Consider the following 21534-nt stretch of genomic DNA (forward strand, 5'->3'; position numbering starts at 1 on the left):
TTTTTCAATGTGATTTACTCTTCAAAAACAAACTAATTTTGTATTAATTAAACCTATAAAAGCTTTATTGAACGTTTACCACGTTATTTATATAACATTTTCGGAAGAATGCGCGATATTATCAAGAAACACAACTACCATTAGTGACGTGCACATCCAGATAAGTTATGTCCCTTACAAGGTATTCCAGAGAAGTTACATCCCTTGCAAGGTATTTTTCCGGTCACCATAACTACTCAGTACCAACGTTTCATAAATAAATAAACTATGAATACGGTTGTTTTAAAATATGTCACTGGTGAATATCATGAGTTAAAAGTATTTCCCATCATATTATAAACATATGAAGTTGCATCTAGATGTTTAAATGCCTTTAAAGTGTTTATCAATGTTTGTAAAAAAAAACATTGTCAATATCTACTTTGTGCTAAAATGGCAGTCACGTGATTTAATGCATTCATCACCCTAGTTTACATATTCTGCACAATTCCCATTATTACCCCAGTCGTTAATGTATGTAAGGTCTCACTACACAGATCACTTCCGGGTGACAGTTCATTGATCACGGTCCACTATAGTTCCTAATTGGGACACATGTTATGGTTCACATATTCACTTCTAGGAAATGGTGAAGAATTAAAACAATATGTATGTTTAATGGTAAGCCTTCTGGCTGTATTTTGCCCATGTTATTTTGTAATATTGTGCATCGACCTTTTGGGACATGGGTATATAGCGCAAATGACAGCCGGAGTGAATCGGTTAATGAACCACCTGTTCGGACCGGTACTACGGCCAGATACGGTCATATAGCAAAAAACTGAGATGGAAATGTTCTCAATTTTGGAGTGAAAATAAATGCTTATATAATGTATGTCTGCATTGGTGTATGTTGTTAGTGCCAACGAGAACCCGTTCTATGGGCACTCTTCGCTTGAAGTTGGGCAGTTTAACATGGGTTTCAATGGCAGATGACATCTGTGTAGTAAGACCTAAGGCTGGAGAAAAATGCATGTAATCTGAGACGCGATTTTGTCAAAATGGAAAAATGTGTTTAGAGTAGCGGCCCTTTGCTTGCTCGGCGCTAATATCTGTGTGGTCCTCAACCATGTCTGACACCATATAACCGTAAATAAAATGTGTTGAGTGTGTCGTTAAATAAAACATTTCCTTCCTTTAATACACACACTACAGGAAGAAACCCATCAGCAACCATGTGTTTAACCAGAACATTATTGAAAGGGGGTACTGTCGGGTTTCTTCCTGTAGTGTGTATTTAACCAGAACATTAAAAAGAATTTAAGTCATGAGATGCAGAAAATTAAATTATATTACATGGCAGGGCTGGCTTTGCCACTTGCCAAATTCACCTATTGCAAATTTTAGGAATAACTGGCAAATTTTATTTTAATTTGGCGAATAAAATGTTAAGTAATAATTGATCTTTTGTTGGGTAATTCTCGGAACCGAACATACGGGTACTTCGGCCCTATCCGCCATTGTTTATCACGTGACGCGGTGAAGCTTCTCCTTAGTTATGTATGGTTTGATAGTGAATTTAGTTTACAACAGTTGGCTGCATAAACCATAACTTGATGTTAAAAAAAATATCGTTTTACAAATTTCGAAAAGAGACCAGACGCCGCTTCTGGATAGAGGCACTAAAACGTGACAAACCTGATGCAATGCCATGGCTTCCCACACAGAATGCGACTACGTTGTGTTTAATGTTGTTGCTTGTCAACAATAACCGACGTTAATAGCAACCAAAATGGTTAAAGCATGTGCATTGATAACATTTCCACATTATACTGTAAATAAAATGCACAATTCCATCCACTTTCATGACCCCCCCCCCCCCCCCCCCCCCCAAAAAAAAACGCGGATGCATCCAGTTCTTGAATAAAGAAATACTCTTTTTATTATCAATTTGTGTGGTCTTCATCTAATCTAATTTTAGAGTTCAATCAAGACATTCTCTATACTTGTATTTATTTTGCCATCTTCGCCTACTACATTTATTTATTTATTTATATTTATTTTTAAAATAAAAGTATATGTAGTTAAATTACACACACACACAATAATAATTTATTATACATTCTTTTTTAAACTTTATTTATTTTTAATTGTTTTGGTGTGTGTGTGTGCAAATGTGTCTGTAGCAGGCCTGTAGTACGAAAATATAGCTTTTCTACTACTTTATATATAAATATGGCTTCTCCCCCTACCAAGATTGTCCCTACTAAAGATTTTGCCCCTACCCCACTTCAGATATTGTACCTGTGGACATGTAATATCCCAAATGTATAATGTATTAAACAATAAAGGTATACTTGTATCTCGGATACACACATACATACATACATGTGTATAATATATATATATATACACACACACACACACACACACATGTATATATGTTTCTGGGGTTTTTTTTTATTTACTTTGTTATGAATCAATGTAATTTGGTGTTATGAATCAATGTAATTTGGTGGTTGTGGCACATTTGTAGATTTTGCTTCTGTTCTAGTTAAAGGACTTACCTTTTTGCATCTACATGTCGTTTTATGGTATTCTGCAGTTCTTCGGATTGTGCGTGTGTGTGTGTGTGTGTGTGTGTGTGTGTGCGTGCATGCGCACAATCTGCTTCAGCAATTATCTGCAATAAAATAAATGGTCATCGCCATATTTGATATTTGTTTTCCTTTCTAAAAACAGTTTCACATGGAGAATAATATGGCATTTAACCATCTCATTCATACATTTTCCTTGAATATGCTACATAAGTGCATCTATACAAGAGGTAATTTAACCCTGGTTAAAAGCAACTTGGGTTAAATATGTGTAGTCTAGCAGAAGGCATATTGATACAGATCAGTTTACTAACAGTCATGACAATTGCCCCATCTCCTTTCTCCACCTGTATCTTATGAAAAATTAGTTTTGTACATATTACTTAAATTTTAATTGCAATAAAAAACAATTCTAATACAGCCCAAGACAAAATCTGCAATATCCACTGACTAGATATAAAACAACAACTATTATATATATATATATATATATATATATATATATATATATATATATATATATATATATATATATACAAAACGTATATAAATGTGTGTGGGTGGGGTTTTAAAGAATAAAAGAATGTATTCAGTAGAACATTTTCACTGTTGCCAATACATCTATATAATAAGAATGACAATAATAATACTGTAATTTAAAGTTGTAAAATAACAACTTTGCAATTGTTTAATTATTACATTCTATTTGGAAATAAAATAATTATGTTAAATCATAAAAATAATTATCTTGAATCATGCATATAAATGTTATTATTATACATACAAATTATATATTTTGTAGCCCATATCATAATTATTATATGAATAATTATCTTATCATTTCAGTTGAAATTGTTCTGCCCAACCTGCCTCTAGTCAGGTCCCCTCGACAATATAAGCTATACGGAAACAGGTCGGCAATAAATATAGACTGTACTAATTCATATTCCCGTTGTTCGTTTATCTTATATGACAACCCAAGCTGCTATAATACTCTTAAGACATGCTGCAACTATGTGCTAGCTACAGTGAATAAATGACAATATGCAAGGCATGCAAAAAGTTAATATGATAACTTTATTCTATGTAAAACAGTAATCACTAAGGCTTTGCTTCACCCCCAAAGACCCGGATGTTCGGTAACTAGGCCGTGTGACGTCACGCCGGTTCCGAGAATAACTGTGGGTTTTGCTTCTTTTTTTCCCGATAATTTGGCAAAATGTTTTGCTCACCCAGAGCTAGCCCTGCATGGGTAACACAATGTCCATTTTATTAAAAAAAACAAAACTTTTTTTTCCATTTCATTTATAAAATGCTTATGTCGTGTCATAGAAACATTACACCTTTTTTATTATTATTTTTTTTTTTTTTAACTCGATTGCCTTGCTTAAAGTACAACTGCCAGAACTGCTTTTCGCTTTACCAATTATTTTGGGGTCAATAATCTGTAACCGACATAATCAAACACGTATCGTATCTTAGATCTACGAAAGCGTTTTAGTTCATTATGATAAACGTTTCGGCCCTCTATTCATTAATTAGTTCACCAAGGTAAACATCTACGGTCCGTTTTTTAACATTTTGACATTTATTGGACCCGATTTATTGCTGTTACGGCACAGCAATAAACATCACAATAATAAATATCGTGCCGGAGACGTTTATCTTGATGAACTATTCATTAATGTGACGTTATTGAGGTCCAATTATGCAATGCGGAAATAGTAGCCTATGCACATGTACTAACTTGGAAAATAGAATATCTGTAGCCTACTACCGTACACACGTTGTTTCACTAAACAATCGCACTTTTCTGCCGCAGCATCATGTTTCACGATCCTGTTTAAGTTTATCACTTTTGTCAGATTCGTCTTGAGTTTTTAAGTTGTAAAAGTTGTAAACTTTTTCGTGAATCCATAATCAGGAGCTATAACTCTAACTTGAATTGCTCGAATCTTGTGTTGACGTAGGTTCCATTATACCAAATCAATTTCTATTGCCGATAATGTTAACGTTTACTAATACAAAGCCGTGACTATCAACACACCCAACCAGTACTACACCAAAGCAATGCAAAATGTGGTACCTCACATTAATCCATCTTGTAGAAAATGTTTGTGTGTGGGTTGTCACATACCATTTAAAACATTTGATCATAGTCCAAAACAGACGTAGAAAGTATTTACTTAATCAAGTTAATGTGCGCCTTGCACAGATTTCATGAATGTTTTTATTTGCAAACTTCATTTGTACTGAAGTATATACTGCATAACAACCGTACACTAAATGAAAGTGTATTTATTTATTGGCAATGGATAATAATATTTGCACAAATCATCATTGTCATTAGTGATGTTCCAATCATCAATTATGTGTTAAAATTAATTGTTCCTCCAGTTTAGATGATGGAATTGATGTGAATATGTTGAGTTTGGTGTTTGTTTTTATGTGTACATAAAGGAAAATGATATTACAGGGGTGTAGCATGATCTGGACCTGGGGGGTTCGAATATGAACCAAGTGGACCCTTTTTCTATTTTGTTTTGCACCACCAGAAACTCCATATGTATAAACCTGTATGTTTTAGTTCTGAAAGTGGACCATTTACTTAAGCGGGGGGGGGGGGGGGGGGGGGGGGGTCGTCAGAACCTCCTCCCCCTCCCCGCATACGCCCTTGGATATTAGTTCTTAAGGTAAAAATTTTAGTGTCTAGATCTTGTTGAACACAACCAGAAGGGCATATTGGTTATTATTCAATCCTATAATTCTAACCAAATGTTTAATAAAAAGTTGATCAGTTGGTGCCAGCCAAGGACAAAAGACGATCAATGATGAAATTCCAACCGATTCCAAACACTATCACATATTACTACCAATCAGAGCTGCAGCAGTGTTTATTCCATAAATAATTTGGGCGGAATGTAGCCCAGTGATAAAGCATTCGCTTGATGCGCTGTCATTCTAGGATCGATCCCTGTCAGTGGACTCATTGGGCTATTTCTTGCTCCAGCCAGTGCACCATGACTGGTATATCAAAGGCTGTGGGATGGTGCATATAAAAGATCCCTTGCTGCTAATCGAAAAGAGTAGCCCATGAAGTGGTGACAGCAGGTTTCCTCTTTCAATATCTGTGTGGTACATATGTCTGATGCCATATAGCCATCAATAAAATGTGTTGAGTGTGTCGTTAAATTAAACATTTCCTTCCTTCCATAAATAATTCATGGTGCACCTCAAACTTTCACACATAACATTGTGTTTTGGTACAATGCAAACTGTACAGGGCTTCTAGATTATGGTAACTCCATTCCCATGGCTAGTGATATTCAATGTTGGGCTAGTAAATAACTACCATCATCATGCCCGACAGCTAGTGGAAAAAAATCCTTGTCAAATGCTGCATTTAAGTCTATTTTGTAAATATGAATATCCACCTCTAATCTAAGGGTTTTTATGCTCCATCTCCCTTTTTGAGTGACATATGCGATTATTACTATTAGTAAATTTGTATTTACTTAAAGTAGGGCTAGTGAATTTTTAATCATGGCTAGTAAATTTGTTTAATCACTGATCCCATGGTTAACGGAATGTTATAGAAATTCTAGAAGCCCTTGCTGTAGATAGCAATAAACCAAATAATACCAGGCCCATGTTCAGCCAATAATTTTTCGCTAAATGTTTGCAAACTATTTGGACTGGTACATGAGGTGATCATTCAGTTTAAAGGGACATACTCTAGTTTTTAAACACTAAGGCATATTTTTCACCTAGACCCTAGTTTCAACCCGTAACAATGGACACTAAGTTTGGTTAATTTACAAACCTTAACAAATTTGAATACAACAGAGTGAAACAAGAGTCTGTGATATTGAAATACCCTTAAAATAGACTAAAACGGGACTCCATAACCGTTACTACTCGGACGCATGTGTATTTTTTAAAACATGAAAAATGCATTTTGTGATATTAGAAACACCAGGATGACCAGAAACGCTTCGGTTCTACGGAAATGGATAATCCAAACAATAAAATGTAGGTAATGTTTGATTTCAGTGATCATAAACGGCTCTAAAAGTGAGAAATATACCTTAACCCAATACAGCAATACAGAGGTGGAGGCTTATCTTTTATCGGGTGGATTCTTATCTTGTATCTACAATTAAATAATGGCTAAAATCACGTTAACAACAATATGATTAAATACTGAAGTTTGTTTTGTTTAACGACACCACTAGAGCACATTGATTTATTAATCACCGGCTATTGGAAAGAAGGAAATGGTTCATTTAATGATGCACTCAACACATTTTATTTACGGTTATATGGCATCAGACATATGGTTAAGGACCATACAGATATGGAGGGAGGAAACCTGCTTTCGCCACTTCATGGACTACTTTTTGGGATTAGCAGCAAGGGATCTTTTATATGTACCATCCCATAGACAGGATAGCACATACCACAGCATTTGATGTACCACTGGCTGCAGCGAGTCGGCTATTGGATGTCAAACATTTAGTAATTTTGACATATAGTTTTAGAATGAAAACCTGCTACATTTTTTCATTGGTATCAATAGACCTTTTATATGCACCGTCCCACAGACAAGATACCACATACCACAGCCTTTGATATACCAGTCATGGGGCTGACTGGAACAAGAAATACCCCAATGGGCCTACCAATGTGGGATCGATCCTAGACCAATCGCTCATCAGGTGAGAGCTACGTCCCACCCCATGATTAAGAAGAAGAAATGTTTTATTTATCCCACAGAGAGGGTAGTACATACCACGGCCTTTGATATATCAGTCGTGATACACTGGCTGAAACGAGAAATAGCCCAATGGGCCCACCGACGGGAATCGATCCCAGACTGACCGCGCATAGAGCAAGCACTGTACCACTGGGCTACATCCCTCCTCCGCCCCATGATTAAATACAGCCACCTAATTATTGCATTCTTATAAAAGAAAACAAAATCAATTCTTAAAACAACTTTATTAACATCTATTTGTCTAATAAAAGTCCATCTACCTGCGATATAAAAAATATAGATTCAGAGTAGACTAATAGCTACCCAGTCACAAAAGTTCTAAAATATTGCACTAAATGATAATCAAGGGCGCAGCAAGAATAACATATGGTAAAAAGACTTTCTTCAGCACATAGGCCTAATTTTAACCGTGTTCTATAAGACATTTTATTTCAAGTTATTTTTGTGCTTATATCCAATAAAGGTTCAAGCACACTGTCCTGGGCACACACCTCAGCTATCTGGGCTGTCTGTCCAGGACAGTGGGTTATAGTTGTTAGTTATTAGTGGTTAGTGAGAGAGAAGAGGGTGTAGTGGTCTTACACTTACCCAATGAGTCATTAAAACTCGCTCTGGGTGGGAAACAGTATCAGGCTGCGAACCCTGTACCTACCAGCCTTATGTCCGATGACTTGACCACGAGACCACCCGAGGCCAGTCTATCAGACATAAATACTAAATTAGCCAATTACTAACTTTATCTTCACACTTAGCTTGTTTTTCCATTGACAGAAGTGTGTAATACATCTGTATAATCACACACAGTTTAACCCCTTACCTCTCATTGAGCCAAATTTCCTTATCACATGGTACAAGTTGGTTACCATATAAACAAGTGGTACACATGGTTATTTGGCTTTCAGTGTTTTGACTGACAGCAGATACACTCTCGTGTGGTCAGACTCAGGACTATTGGCTGTTGATCTAAACATCAGAATCATGCCATAACCAATCATACCACCAGTAAGGTTATGCAATAACTTTAACTTGTACTAAGTGTAATCAATAAATTTGTACTTGCTTAAAAAAACAAGAGTACCGGCGAGGTACATGATACGCTCATCAGGAGTTTGATGGAAAACCATATCTATATTAATGAATATGTTACGGGTATGATTCAATTCTAATTATGTGAAATTGCAATGGGATAGATGAACAGTTTGTTTTGGACCAACCACCATCCCAAGTTGCTCCTACATGTGAGGTTTGATGGTCCTGTATGCATCTGTATGCAAGAGATGGTCAGGACTAGGATTTACTGTTATGTGAAGTAGACCATGAAAAGTAGGTCACAGTGACCTAGTAATAGAATGTGACACACCGCCATCCAAAGTTGTTCCTACATGTAACGTTTGATGGTCCTGTATGCATCTGTATGCATGAGATTGTCCGGACAAGGAAAAGTTAACAGATGGGACGGATGGACGTACGGACGGATGTAAGTACGGAAAATGCCATACCATAATACGACCCATAGATGGGTATATAAAAAATTGATTACCAGTAACTTTTTTTTTCAATCATTAAAAACAAAAATGACACCAACTTTCTAAATGTTGGGCTTACCATAAAAAAATATATATTTGTTAAGGTTGACCTTCCTGAATTACATTTTCCCCACAGTCAGTTTTATATTTCTAGCTACGCCCCTGACATGGCTACAAACTATTAATGTATACATTGTGTATAAAGTCAAGCTTGCTAATAAATACTAGTCTGCAGTAGATGACAATCAAGCAGTGTGTGTGAAAAAAGATCCCAGTGAACCGTACATGACTCATTGATCATTAACGCTGACATTTATGTCAAAACAATGTATCCACTTTCAGAGTATACAAAATGGGGGGGGGGGGGGGGAAGGAAAGGAACATTTATTTAAAGTTTGTTTTGTTTGATGACACCACTCGAGCACATTGATTTGTTAATCATCGGCTACTGGATATCAAACATTTAGTAATTCTGATATACAGTCTTAGAGAGGAAACCCGCTACATTGTTACATTAGTAGAAAGGGGTCTTTTATATGCACCATCCCATAGACAGGATGGCACATACCACAGCCTTTGATATACCAGTTGTGGTGCACTGGCTGGAGCGAAAAATAGCCCAATGGGCTACAGGGCATCAGGAGAGTGTTACTTATTTAATATATACCACAGCACATTTTTTAAACTATGGAGAGAGGAGAGGAGAAAGAAAGAGAGATGGTAAAACTTTCAATGCTGCATCACAAAAAGTGGCAAAGGATCTTTTACATACACTTCCCTCATACATACCAGTATATCCACAGCCTTTGATATACCAGTCGTGGAACATAGGTTGGTATGTTACAATCTAATTAAAATTAGCTCCACTATTACATGTGGATCTAACACCAGCCAGTTGGAGCTCATGTCAATCAATCAAAACCTTACTTGCAGAATCCTGCCAGTGATTTAAAAATAATTTGAAAACATTCCGAATTAATTTTAATTAGATTGGGTATGTTAAAAACTTAAGGACCTTAAATCATTAAAGGCCAGTCCTGGAAAAGGACAATTGTAAATTCGACAACCCTCCATGATTTCCACAACTTATGCTACTGCAGTAGTATTGGTATGAGTGCTGCCACTGGAAGTAGCAAGCGGAAATTTCCCTATTCTCTAGTTCAGTTAGTAGAGCTCTGTAGTTCCAATCCCCTCAGTGGAGGTTGATTTATCTGCTACACCACACTGCATATGATTTTAAAGAGCATTTGGCAGTTAATAAGTGTTTCATCACTAGTCATTATAGTCACAATTCAGTTCACAAGAATCCCTTTTTTTGACAACAATCAATAGATGGTTCAATGCTCTTTTTTTTCACAACAGGTTTACGTTCACTCAATACTCAAGGCTCAAAAAATTAAATTTGATATGTCAGTCAGTATTGTGCTCTTGCTGGCAACAGTTTCGCTCAAAACTCAAACCCAACCCTCCCCAACAAATATATTTTATTCCATTACTACATTAAAAAAATCAGTATGGGGGGAACAGGTAAACTAGTTTTTCTTTTCCCTTTGAATGAGTGAATGAAAACGTTTGTTTTGTTTAACGACACCACTAGAGCACATTGATTTATTAATCATTGGCTATTGGATGTCAAACATTTGGTAATTTTGACAGTTTTAGACGGAAAACCCTTAAAATGTTTCCATTAGTAAGAAGGGATTTTTATATGCATTATCCCACACAGGATAGCACATACCATAGCCTTTAACATACTATTCGTGGTGCACTGGCTGAGACATGAGAATGAGAAACTGGTACCAAAGAAACACTTGAGAAGCACCCACACAGGTGATATGTTTAGTTCTAAATAGGCCGATTTACAATGGTCCAAATTTTGTTTACAAGGTTTTTCTTATCCATCATGACCTTTCGAAGATCCAAATGTACACCAGTACTTGTGTAACAGTGAGTGAAACGTGTGAAGTCTGTGTAGATGTTATACTTGTACCATAGTTATTCAGTACACCAGTACTTGTGTAACAGTGAGTGAAACGTGTGAAGTCTGTGTAGATGTTATACTTGTACCATAGTTATTCAGTACACCAGTACTTGTGTAACAGTGAGTGAAACGTGTGAAGTCTGTGTAGATGTTATACTTGTACCATAGTTATTCAGTACACCAGTACTTGTGTAACAGCGAGTGAAACGTGTGAAGTCTGTGTAGATGTTATACTTGTACCATAGTTATTCAGTACACCAGTACTTGTGTAACAGCGAGTGAAACGTGTGAAGTCTGTGTAGATGTTATACTTGTACTATAGTTATTCAGTACACCAGTACTTGTGTAACAGTGAGTGAAACGTGTGAAGTCTGTGTAGATGTTATACTTGTACCATAGTTATTCAGTACACCAGTACTTGTGTAACAGCGAGTGAAACGTGTGAAGTCTGTGTAGATGTTATACTTGTACCATAGTTATTCAGTACACCAGCACTTGTGTAACAGTGAGTGAAACGTGTGAAGTCTGTGTAGATGTTATACTTGTACCATAGTTATTCAGTCAAACACCTTGAAAAGGGCCAGAAATATATTGTACAAGGCACCTGTATAGGAGTTTGATTAACTAATTCATTATACTACAAGAAAGAAATATGGAAACTATTTCAGTTACTATTGGTGACATAATGTCTGTATAAAGTTTGTTTTGTTTAACAACACAACAAAAGCACATGCCACAGCCTTTGATCAGTTGTGGTGTATCTGTATAAAATACAAAAATATATTATGTGAGATTGAATGTCAGTAATGTGAGATTGAAAGTCATTAATGTTGAATGAATGTCAGTAATGTGAGATTGAACGTCTTTCACAAGGTTAACTTCCTAACACTATGGATGAGGGTTTGGTTGCAGTCACGCTTTCCTGTTAGTGATGGTGTGATCCTGTATTTCTTTCCATCCCTATATATTGTATCTGAAAGAGTTAGCTTTATTCTAAAAGTAAATGATGCAATAATGGTCCCAGGATTACTGCAATAAACACTTGAACAGATTGCTATAAGCACTACGATGAATCTTGTTGTGTGAGATGTCAACAATGTACATCGCCTGTTTTAATAACCGCTTTTACTTTTTTCTTCTTTTAACATTAGTTTTTAATCAACATAGAACATTCTGCTTTGTTTTCTGTGCAATTACAATTGTTTCTGGTAAAATATTAAAGGTCTGTGGAACATTTTATGATTAAATTTTCAAGATTTTTGTTGGTTTTTGTATGCAATTAACCGATGTTTATCTTTATAAAGCTTTTCAAATATGCAACATAATCTGAGCAGCCGAATAATATGAAAATAACCAATTTATGCTATAAAGCGATATGCATGTATATCATATGTAGTTGTATCACAAAAAAATATTTATGAAATTGCCTCCTACATTTTAATTATTGTCAAACTGCTAGAGAAAATGTTTATATTCTATAACAAATAGAATTATTTTAGAAAATTAGGATTAGCGTAATCAGATCACATCATGATTTGTGATCTCATTTGAAAATTTCTATAGTTTATACAATTAAGTTAGAAAACTTGAGATCAATGTGGTGTTGTCAAACAAAACAAATGTATATAATTAAAGATTACAAGTTTTTAGATTTGCAGGTGTTACTGTCTATTTGTCTATTTGCAGGTGTTACTGTCTATTTGTCTATTTGCAGGTGTTACCGTCTGTCTATTTGCAGGTGTTACCGTCTATTTGTCTATTTGCAGGTGTTACTGTCTATTTGTCTATTTGCAGGTGTTACTATTTGCAGGTGTTACTGTCTATTTGCAGGTGTTACTGTCTATTTGTCTATTTGCAGGTGTTACTGTCTATTTGTCTATTTGCAGGTGTTACGGTCTATTTGTCTATTTGCAGGTATTACTGTCTATTTGCAGGTGTTACCGTCTATTTGCAGGTGTTACCATCTATTTGCAGGCGTTACCATCTATTTGCTATTTGCAGGTGTTACTGTCTATTTGCAGGTGTTACTGTCTATTTGCAGGTGTTACTGTCTATTTGCAGGTGTTACCGTCTATTTGCAGGTGTTACCATCTATTTGCAGGTGTTACCATCTATTTGCTATTTGCAGGTGTTACTGTCTATTTGCAGGTGTTACCGTCTATTTGCAGGTGTTACCGTCTATTTGCAGGTGTTACTGTCTATTTGCAGGTGTTACTGTCTATTTCTCTATTTGCAGGTGTTACCGTCTATTTGCAGGTGTTACCGTCTATTTGCAGGTGCTACCGTCTATTTGCAGGTGTTACTGTCTATTTGATGCCAAACAAACACAATTCCTGACAGAAGGCATCAGCCAGAGGTCACAAGTAAAAGATCTGTGGGCCTTAAAGGGACACACCCTAGTTACGGCTATTTGTTAACCATTACGGCGTTGTTTTTCGCTATTAAACCCCATTTTTCACAAATAAAATTGCACTTTACTTACATTTTATTATTTAGAATACACATTTCCATTCACCTGAAGTGCTTTTTGGTAATCCTGATGTTTGTAAAATCACGAAATGCATTTTTTGACAAGACGTGCTGTCGAGAAAACCGTTAGGCAACCGAGGTCCAATCTATTTTTAGAGGGAATCTTCCTGTGTAAACGTCACAGATGTTGGTGTACCACGTGACCGTTATCATTTTGGTTCGGTTTGTTTTCTCGTGCACGGTTCTAGCAATCAACATCCGATTTGTTGTTGTTCATTTGTGAGATTTTTCTTCACAGTTCGTAACATTTTCAGTAACAATAAAGTTCAGATAAGTAAGTGTCTCAATACAAAATGTTACAAACCCTTAAAACCAATAATTTTGCTAAGTCTTACGATATCTGGAGATGGGATACAACCATGACAGAACAGTTGGAACATGTCCAGGAGAGGTGAAAAGAACGCACCCCAAGTCTGTGCGCACTCTGTGAAATTTGTCGTGACGTAGGCATTGTTGTGCTTCAAGCGACATCTACCGGTGACATCAGAATACTAACTTTCAAAATTATTTCAAGCAATTGGGACATGGGGATTCCCATGGTATTTATCGATATAAAACTTGCTTTTTCACTTCATTTGATAAAAACGTGATCTAAGTGTGTTACAGGTTTGTAGATTAACCAAATTATAATTTATTTTCGCTGGATGGAACTAGGGTGTGCGGCTTTAAATAGACAAAAACACAGGTTTGTAAATCTGAAAAACTCCATACTGATGGACTATTTCACGAAACTATATGCTATTAAAGGCATACTGTCACAGATTTAAGGACCTTATTTCTCTAAAAATGGATAATAAAGAAAAATGACATTAATTGTTGGAAACCAAATCTAGCTATCGCATCATCTTAAATGAACAATGATGGTGTGACATCCATGTCAACCCTCTCGGCAATTATAGTTTTTGAATTATGGACCATTGCCATAATTCAATTATTTTTACAATATGGTGGTTATGAAGATAGTTGAATAAAGTACATTTAGAGACAAATCAAATTATTTTTGTTCAGGTAATACTTTGTTAGACCATTAAATAGGTCAGTGGTCTGTGACAATATGCCTTTAATTGAATGGTAACAAAACATATACTACCATGAACAAGAGCAATTTCACAGTATATGATCAACGTGGCCTGTCCTACTGTCTAATGCAGGGCTTCTAAATTATGGTAGCCCCACTCCCATGGCTAGTGATATTCAATGTTGGGCTAGTGAATAACTACTATTGCCATGCCTGACAGATAGTGAAAGATAATTTGTGAAATGTTACAGTTAAGTCTATTTTGTAAATATGAATATCCTGATCCCACCCCAACCCCCATTGTTAGTGTTTTTAAGCTCTATCTCCCCCTTTAGGTGACATATCCGATTATTACAGTAAAGCAGGGATTTTAAAATCACTGATCCCATGGTTAGTGTATTTTTGTATTTTTTTAACAAGCCCTGCTAATGATATCACTAGACTTTCAGGTGTTATCTATTTGATATCCACAAAACTATATAATTAATCAATCACAGTATACAATATATCATCAGTTTATAATATATGTATTTGATACAATAAGTCTTTGCTAAACATTTGCAAGATTTCAATGTTAAAAAGATTCAGTAGAAAAACAATCACAAAATATTGTACCGGTAATAATCTCGAAGGCAACATTATTTTATGACTTCATTAAAAACAATGTAATGGCAAGCACAGAAAGTGTTAGATAAAATAAAATATTGGTATATCAAAAACATATATGTAAAGACAAAAAAGTACAGCAGAATCAAAACATCCTTTCTACAGTTGTCTGCATGTTTGAAAACAGGCCCCGTAGTTATAAAACTTTTAGTATAGACTCAAGACTCTTAATAAAGTCTGAGACTTTAACATCATGACAAAGCCAAACAAACTGCATGCGTGTGACGTTATTAGAGATGGAGTCTAGACTCTATGAAAGTTTTATAAGCACGGGCCCAGATCTACTTTCAAAAACACGGATTAGTTCAATAACAATACACGTGATTTAAAGATATCCAAATATTTTAACTTTTCTCAGATCTCATGATCAACAGAAAATGTTTGCCCTGACAATTTCTCTTAGAGAATGTAGGTATTTTCAAGAACTATGTTAAAATTACAAATGTATGGCACAGTATTGAAACAAACAACCTTGAACAAAATTCATGGATACTGACCCTAATCAAGCTTAACCATAACTGGACATAAGACCGAAAATAAGCCAGAGTTCTTGTAAAAGTAACTCACAGAAAGATTCAGTGTTGGAGGGAAAACAACTCTTGTCCTACTTTTATAAAGAAGTGACTATTATAGTAACAAGCTCTAATTGCTAACAGTCATTATTATTTATTAAACATTTATTATGCAGAGCTAGCTCTGAGGAAACAATTTTGACAAATATTTTTAAAAAAAACAAAAAAACAGTTATTTTCCAACAAACTACTGGTACCAATTATTCCATGAAATATTTTCACCAAATTAAAACAAGCATTGTGAGAGTACTGCTAAAGCAATACATGTCCCCTACCGACCCCCAACAATGTTTCGTATTTCCTACGTTCAAGGGCCATAGCTCCATCAAAACTGGGTAAACTGCCATGAAAGTCAAACTTGATCTGTAACAGTATATGATAAAGCTATACACAAAATTTTAGCTTAATATCTGAAGGCCTTCTAAAAAACAAAGTCCAGAAAACAAATTTTCATATCTCCTAAGTTCAAGGGCCATAACTCCGTCAAAAATCACCATGAAAGTACATGATAAAGCTATACCTAAAATTTCAGCTCAATATCTCAAAGCATTCTAAAAAAAACCATCTGGAAAACTATATGTGAGACAGACAGACATACAGACAGAAGGACGGAGATGAAACCTATAGTTCCCTCTGGTTGGACCGGTAGGGGACTAATAAAATTCACCATTTGCTAGTAAAATTCACTATTGGCAAATCTGGCAAGAGGCAGAGCTAGCCCTGGTTATGGTAAATGTATTTAGCAAACACACTAGCCTAATATATTTGTGAAACAAAGCAAATTATGCAGGAACAAACCATGACTATACAATGTAATATAAAGCCAATAATGATGATGATAATATGTGTTTAAAAAAGCAAGCAGTGTATTAAATACATCTATTATACAGCTGCCTTACAGAGAATGATGCATGATGATGTTGTACAAAAGAATGAAATAAAATTAAAGTTAGAATCGTAACTGAGATAAAATATAACATACACATAAACCTTGAAAATGGAAGATAAAAAGAAAAACAGTGTTAGATTGATAATCCCCATAATGTATTACATTTAAATAAAAACTTTTAAAAAACACCTGAAAAATACCTGCTATGGTGAAGCAGATTTCAGCAGTTTAATTTTGTTTTATTGTTATGTATACTTTTAAACTTTGAGAAACTTATAAGAACAGTGAAACAGGTCAAAAATGCATATCAATCAAAAAAGAAATTTTAAAAATTGACTAGGATTTCATGCATTCAATTTCCATGGCAACATAAAAATAAAAATAGCAAAATGTACCTTTAAATTTAGTGACCAAATATAAATTTATGAATTCTTTAAATGCATTTTCTTATTACAAACATATTAACCATGTGAATTTTCAAAGAACTTAACCACTTTCTATAATTCTTTTCCTGGAAATTTATCCAACTTGTATTAGTCAACTACCTCAGCAAATTTAAAAATTGTTCTTTAGAAGCCAGACAAATTTGTTTTTCATACTTCTAGCACCAAAGAAATATTTTCATTATTCATTAATTATCTAAAAATGTGTGTCAATGCATTCATTACTTGTTGTTTTATTTACATGTGTACAAGTAAAATAAAATAATAAGAAAGGTGATCGGCTCCAAAACATATCTGAGCTTCTGAAAACCCAATAAACATGCAGATATAATGTTAAACAAAAAAGAAAAAAACCCATATAAAATTACAACAGTATAAAGTTAAACAAAACAAGAACATAACTGATATACGTATAAAAAGTTTTTTTTAATTAAGGTTGTATTGTGAAATATTTACTGCAGATGGAAAAATATTTCTTAATCACCAAAGTAAAACATTCCAAAAATATCAATGTTTTCAACAATTGGAAAAATGTTTGGAAATAGTGAGGGTTAAAAGCTTTGTTCAGATTTCTTTTAGGAACACCCCCCCCCCCCCCCAAAACCCCAAAATAAAACAACAAAAAAACAACATGGGTATTTGGGGAGCCTATAGTCAGCAAAAAGTAAATGAAAAAATATTTTTGTGGCAGTAGTTCATTGTCATACTTTTTTCAAAAAAGGTTATTCTGTCAAATCAATACATAAAATGTAAAACAGATTATATCTGAATAAATTACTAACAGACTATTCATGCTAAGGAAAAAAAACCTGTTGAATGTATTAGTCTGTCAACTTTGTTTCATAGTTAACAATTTTATCTTTAGACTGAGATGGGTCAGTGTGTCTTCGTTTGAGTTGTGAAAAATATTAGTAAGTATGGACTTTCCATTACTGAGAAATCCTTATTTTCTGGGACTTAAATATTCATAGTTTTGCTAAAAACACATTTTGTTGGGTATTTAACTTCGTGGATCGAAAAGGTAGCATCATAAAGCTTATATATGTATTATATGAATACATGTATTATATTGTCATTGTGTTTTTAAATTAGTCGACTGCACTAGTCCACGAAATTTAGAACACCAAGAACAAATTTTAAAGTGATTTCACAGCATATGATCAATTAAAGAAATTATTAAAATGTAAAAATAAACTCTTAAGAAGCAGATACGAGAAATGCTACACAATAATACATCAATATAATTATGTCAATTGGTGGATGAATGAAACATGCTAAAATAGATTTAAATCTTTAATTAAAAGAAGCTTGAGCGTATGTTTATGCATCTTTTAGAAAAAAAGGAATAATATACAATATGCCAATATAAACCCACACACCTTTACAAAAACAATAACTAGGTTTCGTATAACTGTAACATATTGTGTATTTAATACAAATACATGTATGTAGATAGGCCAAATAAAAGTATTAATTTAAAATTTAAAAATTATAGTAAATTATGGATGGGTAATTGAAATAATATTTATTACGTTTTCCATTTAAAAACCAAGAAAAGTGAATGAATATCAGAAATATCATAAGTAAGTATCACAAGTATTTTGGACATTTAGTACTGTAAGTCAGGATAAACAATATCTAAATTATTACATATTATTGTACCTATGGTCCTAATGCAATTACAAATTACATCTCAATTAAAGCAGAGATTTACCACTTCCAACAACATTTAAAATGTGAGTGGAACTCTCATTTTAAAACTCATCAATAAAAATCAATGTCCACTGAAGATGAAAATAAAAACCTTTTAAAGTACGTGCATTTAATAAATTAATATTTTTAAGTGGCCTAAAAACACATCTCGCACAGCTAAAACTGATTTAGATTTCTGAAAGGATAAAAAAAAATTCAGATAGCAAATACTTTGTTAATAGTTAAAAATTCACAATACTTCATTTTAACTCTAAAAGCACATTTACAGCAACAACACAAAAGAATAAAAGAAAATGGACGCCTTTGTTAAAATCGCTGGTATAAATACAGAACTGGGGAATAGTGTGTTAGTTCACGCACATGTACTTAACTAAAGTTAATTGTTAAAGTGACAGACCCTATTTTTTAAAACACTACTGCATTTTTGTTCAGTATTCGAGGCGTTTATGATAACTGAAATCAGACATTACTCAGAAATTATAATTTAGATTACTGTTATCCATTTCTGTATATCTAAATTGTTTCTGATTATGTTGGTGTTTCTAATACCACAATTTAATTTTTTTTTTTTCCACATGTACATACCTCTGAGAAGTAACAGCTATGGAGAGTTCTAGTCTATTTTAAAGGGTATTCCCCCCATTTTAACGTCACAGACTCTAAGACTTGTTTCACTCTATTGTAACTTTACTTTATGTGTTACAGGTTTGTAGATTATCTAAACTTACTGTCCATTTTCATGGGCTGAAACTAGGGTCTGCGACTTTAATTGCCAGTTTACATAATATGCAACTTAACACATTTCAATGTAACAAACTGATACAGTAAGTGTTTGTTTTAGCTAACATATATCTTTTAAAAAATATATAACAAAGAAGAAAAATTTTCAATCAACTTCATAAAATTTCTGAAGATATTAACTGTTAAAACAATTATTAAATAAGACTACTTATGATCCCTAATGGGGTAAGATTTTATAAAAATGTAGTGTTAATTTCTTACACTAATTAAAAAAAACTACAAAGTTTAATGCAGTAAGATTTTATAAAAAATGTAGTGTTGATTTCTTACACCAATTAAAAATATTTCAAATCTGAAAATTCTTCAGCTACCGGTAACAAATTTAAAAATCTGATAGAAAAATGTTTATGTATGACTTTTTTTTTACATAGTTGAGCGTAACAACTCTCTTTATGTACTTTGCAGAATATTAAATTAAGCACAGCATCAAAACATTCCACTAAAGTTCCTGAATCATTCATCAATTGTTGTTTTTGTTTGGTTTTTAAACAGGATGAACAACACCAAAACATCAATTTAGTTTTCTTCAAAACATGATTCAGCATTTTTACTTCTTGTTTTAAAAGTCTGCACACAACTAAGAGTATATTAAAAATAATTCCCCTGTCATGCACGGCTTGGTAGCAAATCTAGATCTTCATAAATTGTTGTTCTTTGTTTTTTTTAAATTGGATGGACAATACCAAAACTTCAATTTAGTTTTCTTCAAAACATGATTCTGCCTTTTTACTTCTTGTTTTAAAAGTCTGCACACAACTAAGAGTATATTAAAAATAATTTCCCAGTCATGCATGGCTTGGTAGCAAATCTAGATCGTCATCAACAGTTTTTTTTTTAAACTGGATGGATAATACCAAAACATCAATTTAGTTTCTTTTTAAAACATGATTCATCCCCTTTTTGCGTCTTGTGTTAAAAGTCTGCACACAACTAAGAGTATATTAAAAGAATTCCCCATCATGCATGGCTTGGTAACCAATCTAGATCTGCATCAGGTTACTGCTCTGTGTAATCTGAACAAGCAGCTTCCCTTGGCGCGGTTGGCTGCTCTCCTTCTTGCGACCAACCAGCCCAACTTCCTGCGCGATTGTGTTGGTTTCATCGGCATTCATAAAGACATGTTTCCCCATATACTGGTCTCGCAGTACATTGCTGTTCCAAATCTGTAAATTAAAAAAAAGTATATATATATATATACCGCAAATCATGAAATTAATGACAGTAAGATATTAACGAAAAGCATGCATCCGATGTATTGGCGCAATAATTACTTGACACATTATATTTTTAACTTATGTGACCTCACACGAAGAGGATAAAGTAAGTAAGTAAGTCACCAACAAGAAAATATTGAAAAGAAAAAGAAAAATGGTCTCAATATGTGTCAACGTTATTGATGACAGAATGCCACTGCACATGGGTTCGATTTCTGTAATATATTTAATTTAAAATACTAGTATGTTGGACATTATTATTTAGTAAAAGTTGAAGGTTTTTATATGCTATATTTGCTGAAAATAAGAGATGATACAGACTTTGGAGAAAATGACAGATGGGATTACCCGTTGTCGAATGAAAGAAAAATAAGATTTCAAGGATTGTAATTGGAGGGTATTTTTAAAATAAGATTTTTTTTTTTTAATTAAGTTCTTCTGTAAATTTTATTGGGCAATTAGATGTTGAATAAGATGTTGCCTAAAATATTACACACATCAAGATAATGTTATGTTAGTTCTGTTTTTACAATCTGATGCCGAAAACTGTGGATTCAAACTGACAAATTTCACGTTGTGAACTTGGGATTCCTGTTCCGAGCGGATCCCCGGAGGCCGGACTCTGGATAGGTGTGTTTGAAACCATAGTGGTATATGGACACGTTAAACCACTAGTCAAGTCAATGTGTACTTGGTTCAGTGATGACGTTGTCTCACTGTAAAACTGAATGCCTAAAGAGTTGTGATATGTGACTCTCAGTAGGCCAATGGTGTTGTCATGCAGATAATAGTCAAGTGAGATCGAGGCATTCTGTTCAGGGCCGCCCAG

At 34.1% G+C, this 21534-nt stretch overlaps 2 protein-coding genes across 5 annotated transcripts in view; both read right to left on the minus strand.

The window, feature by feature from the left end:
- LOC121370917 overlaps nt 1-4500 on the minus strand; it is a 41033-nt gene extending 36533 nt beyond the window's left edge. For 2 of the 4 annotated variants that reach the window (XM_041496456.1, XM_041496481.1), the window contains exons 1-2: nt 4324-4500; nt 2547-2662 (exon numbers count right to left, since the gene is read on the minus strand). The gene's annotated coding sequence lies outside the window, so the exon portion shown is untranslated. The remainder of the gene's footprint in view (nt 1-2546; nt 2663-4323) is intronic. The other 2 variants (XM_041496464.1, XM_041496473.1) reach the window with 2 other exon arrangements.
- A 10418-nt stretch (nt 4501-14918) lies between these two features.
- The window catches only part of LOC121370941 (calpain-5-like), a 52712-nt gene continuing 46096 nt past the window's right edge, over nt 14919-21534 (minus strand). Inside the window, exon 13 of the mRNA XM_041496494.1 lies at nt 14919-20654. Coding sequence (XP_041352428.1) covers nt 20472-20654 — 183 coding nt within the window. The 3' untranslated portion in view covers nt 14919-20471. The remainder of the gene's footprint in view (nt 20655-21534) is intronic.

This window comes from Gigantopelta aegis, chromosome 1, assembly GCF_016097555.1.
Source record: "Gigantopelta aegis isolate Gae_Host chromosome 1, Gae_host_genome, whole genome shotgun sequence".
NCBI lineage: Eukaryota > Metazoa > Mollusca > Gastropoda > Neomphalida > Peltospiridae > Gigantopelta > Gigantopelta aegis.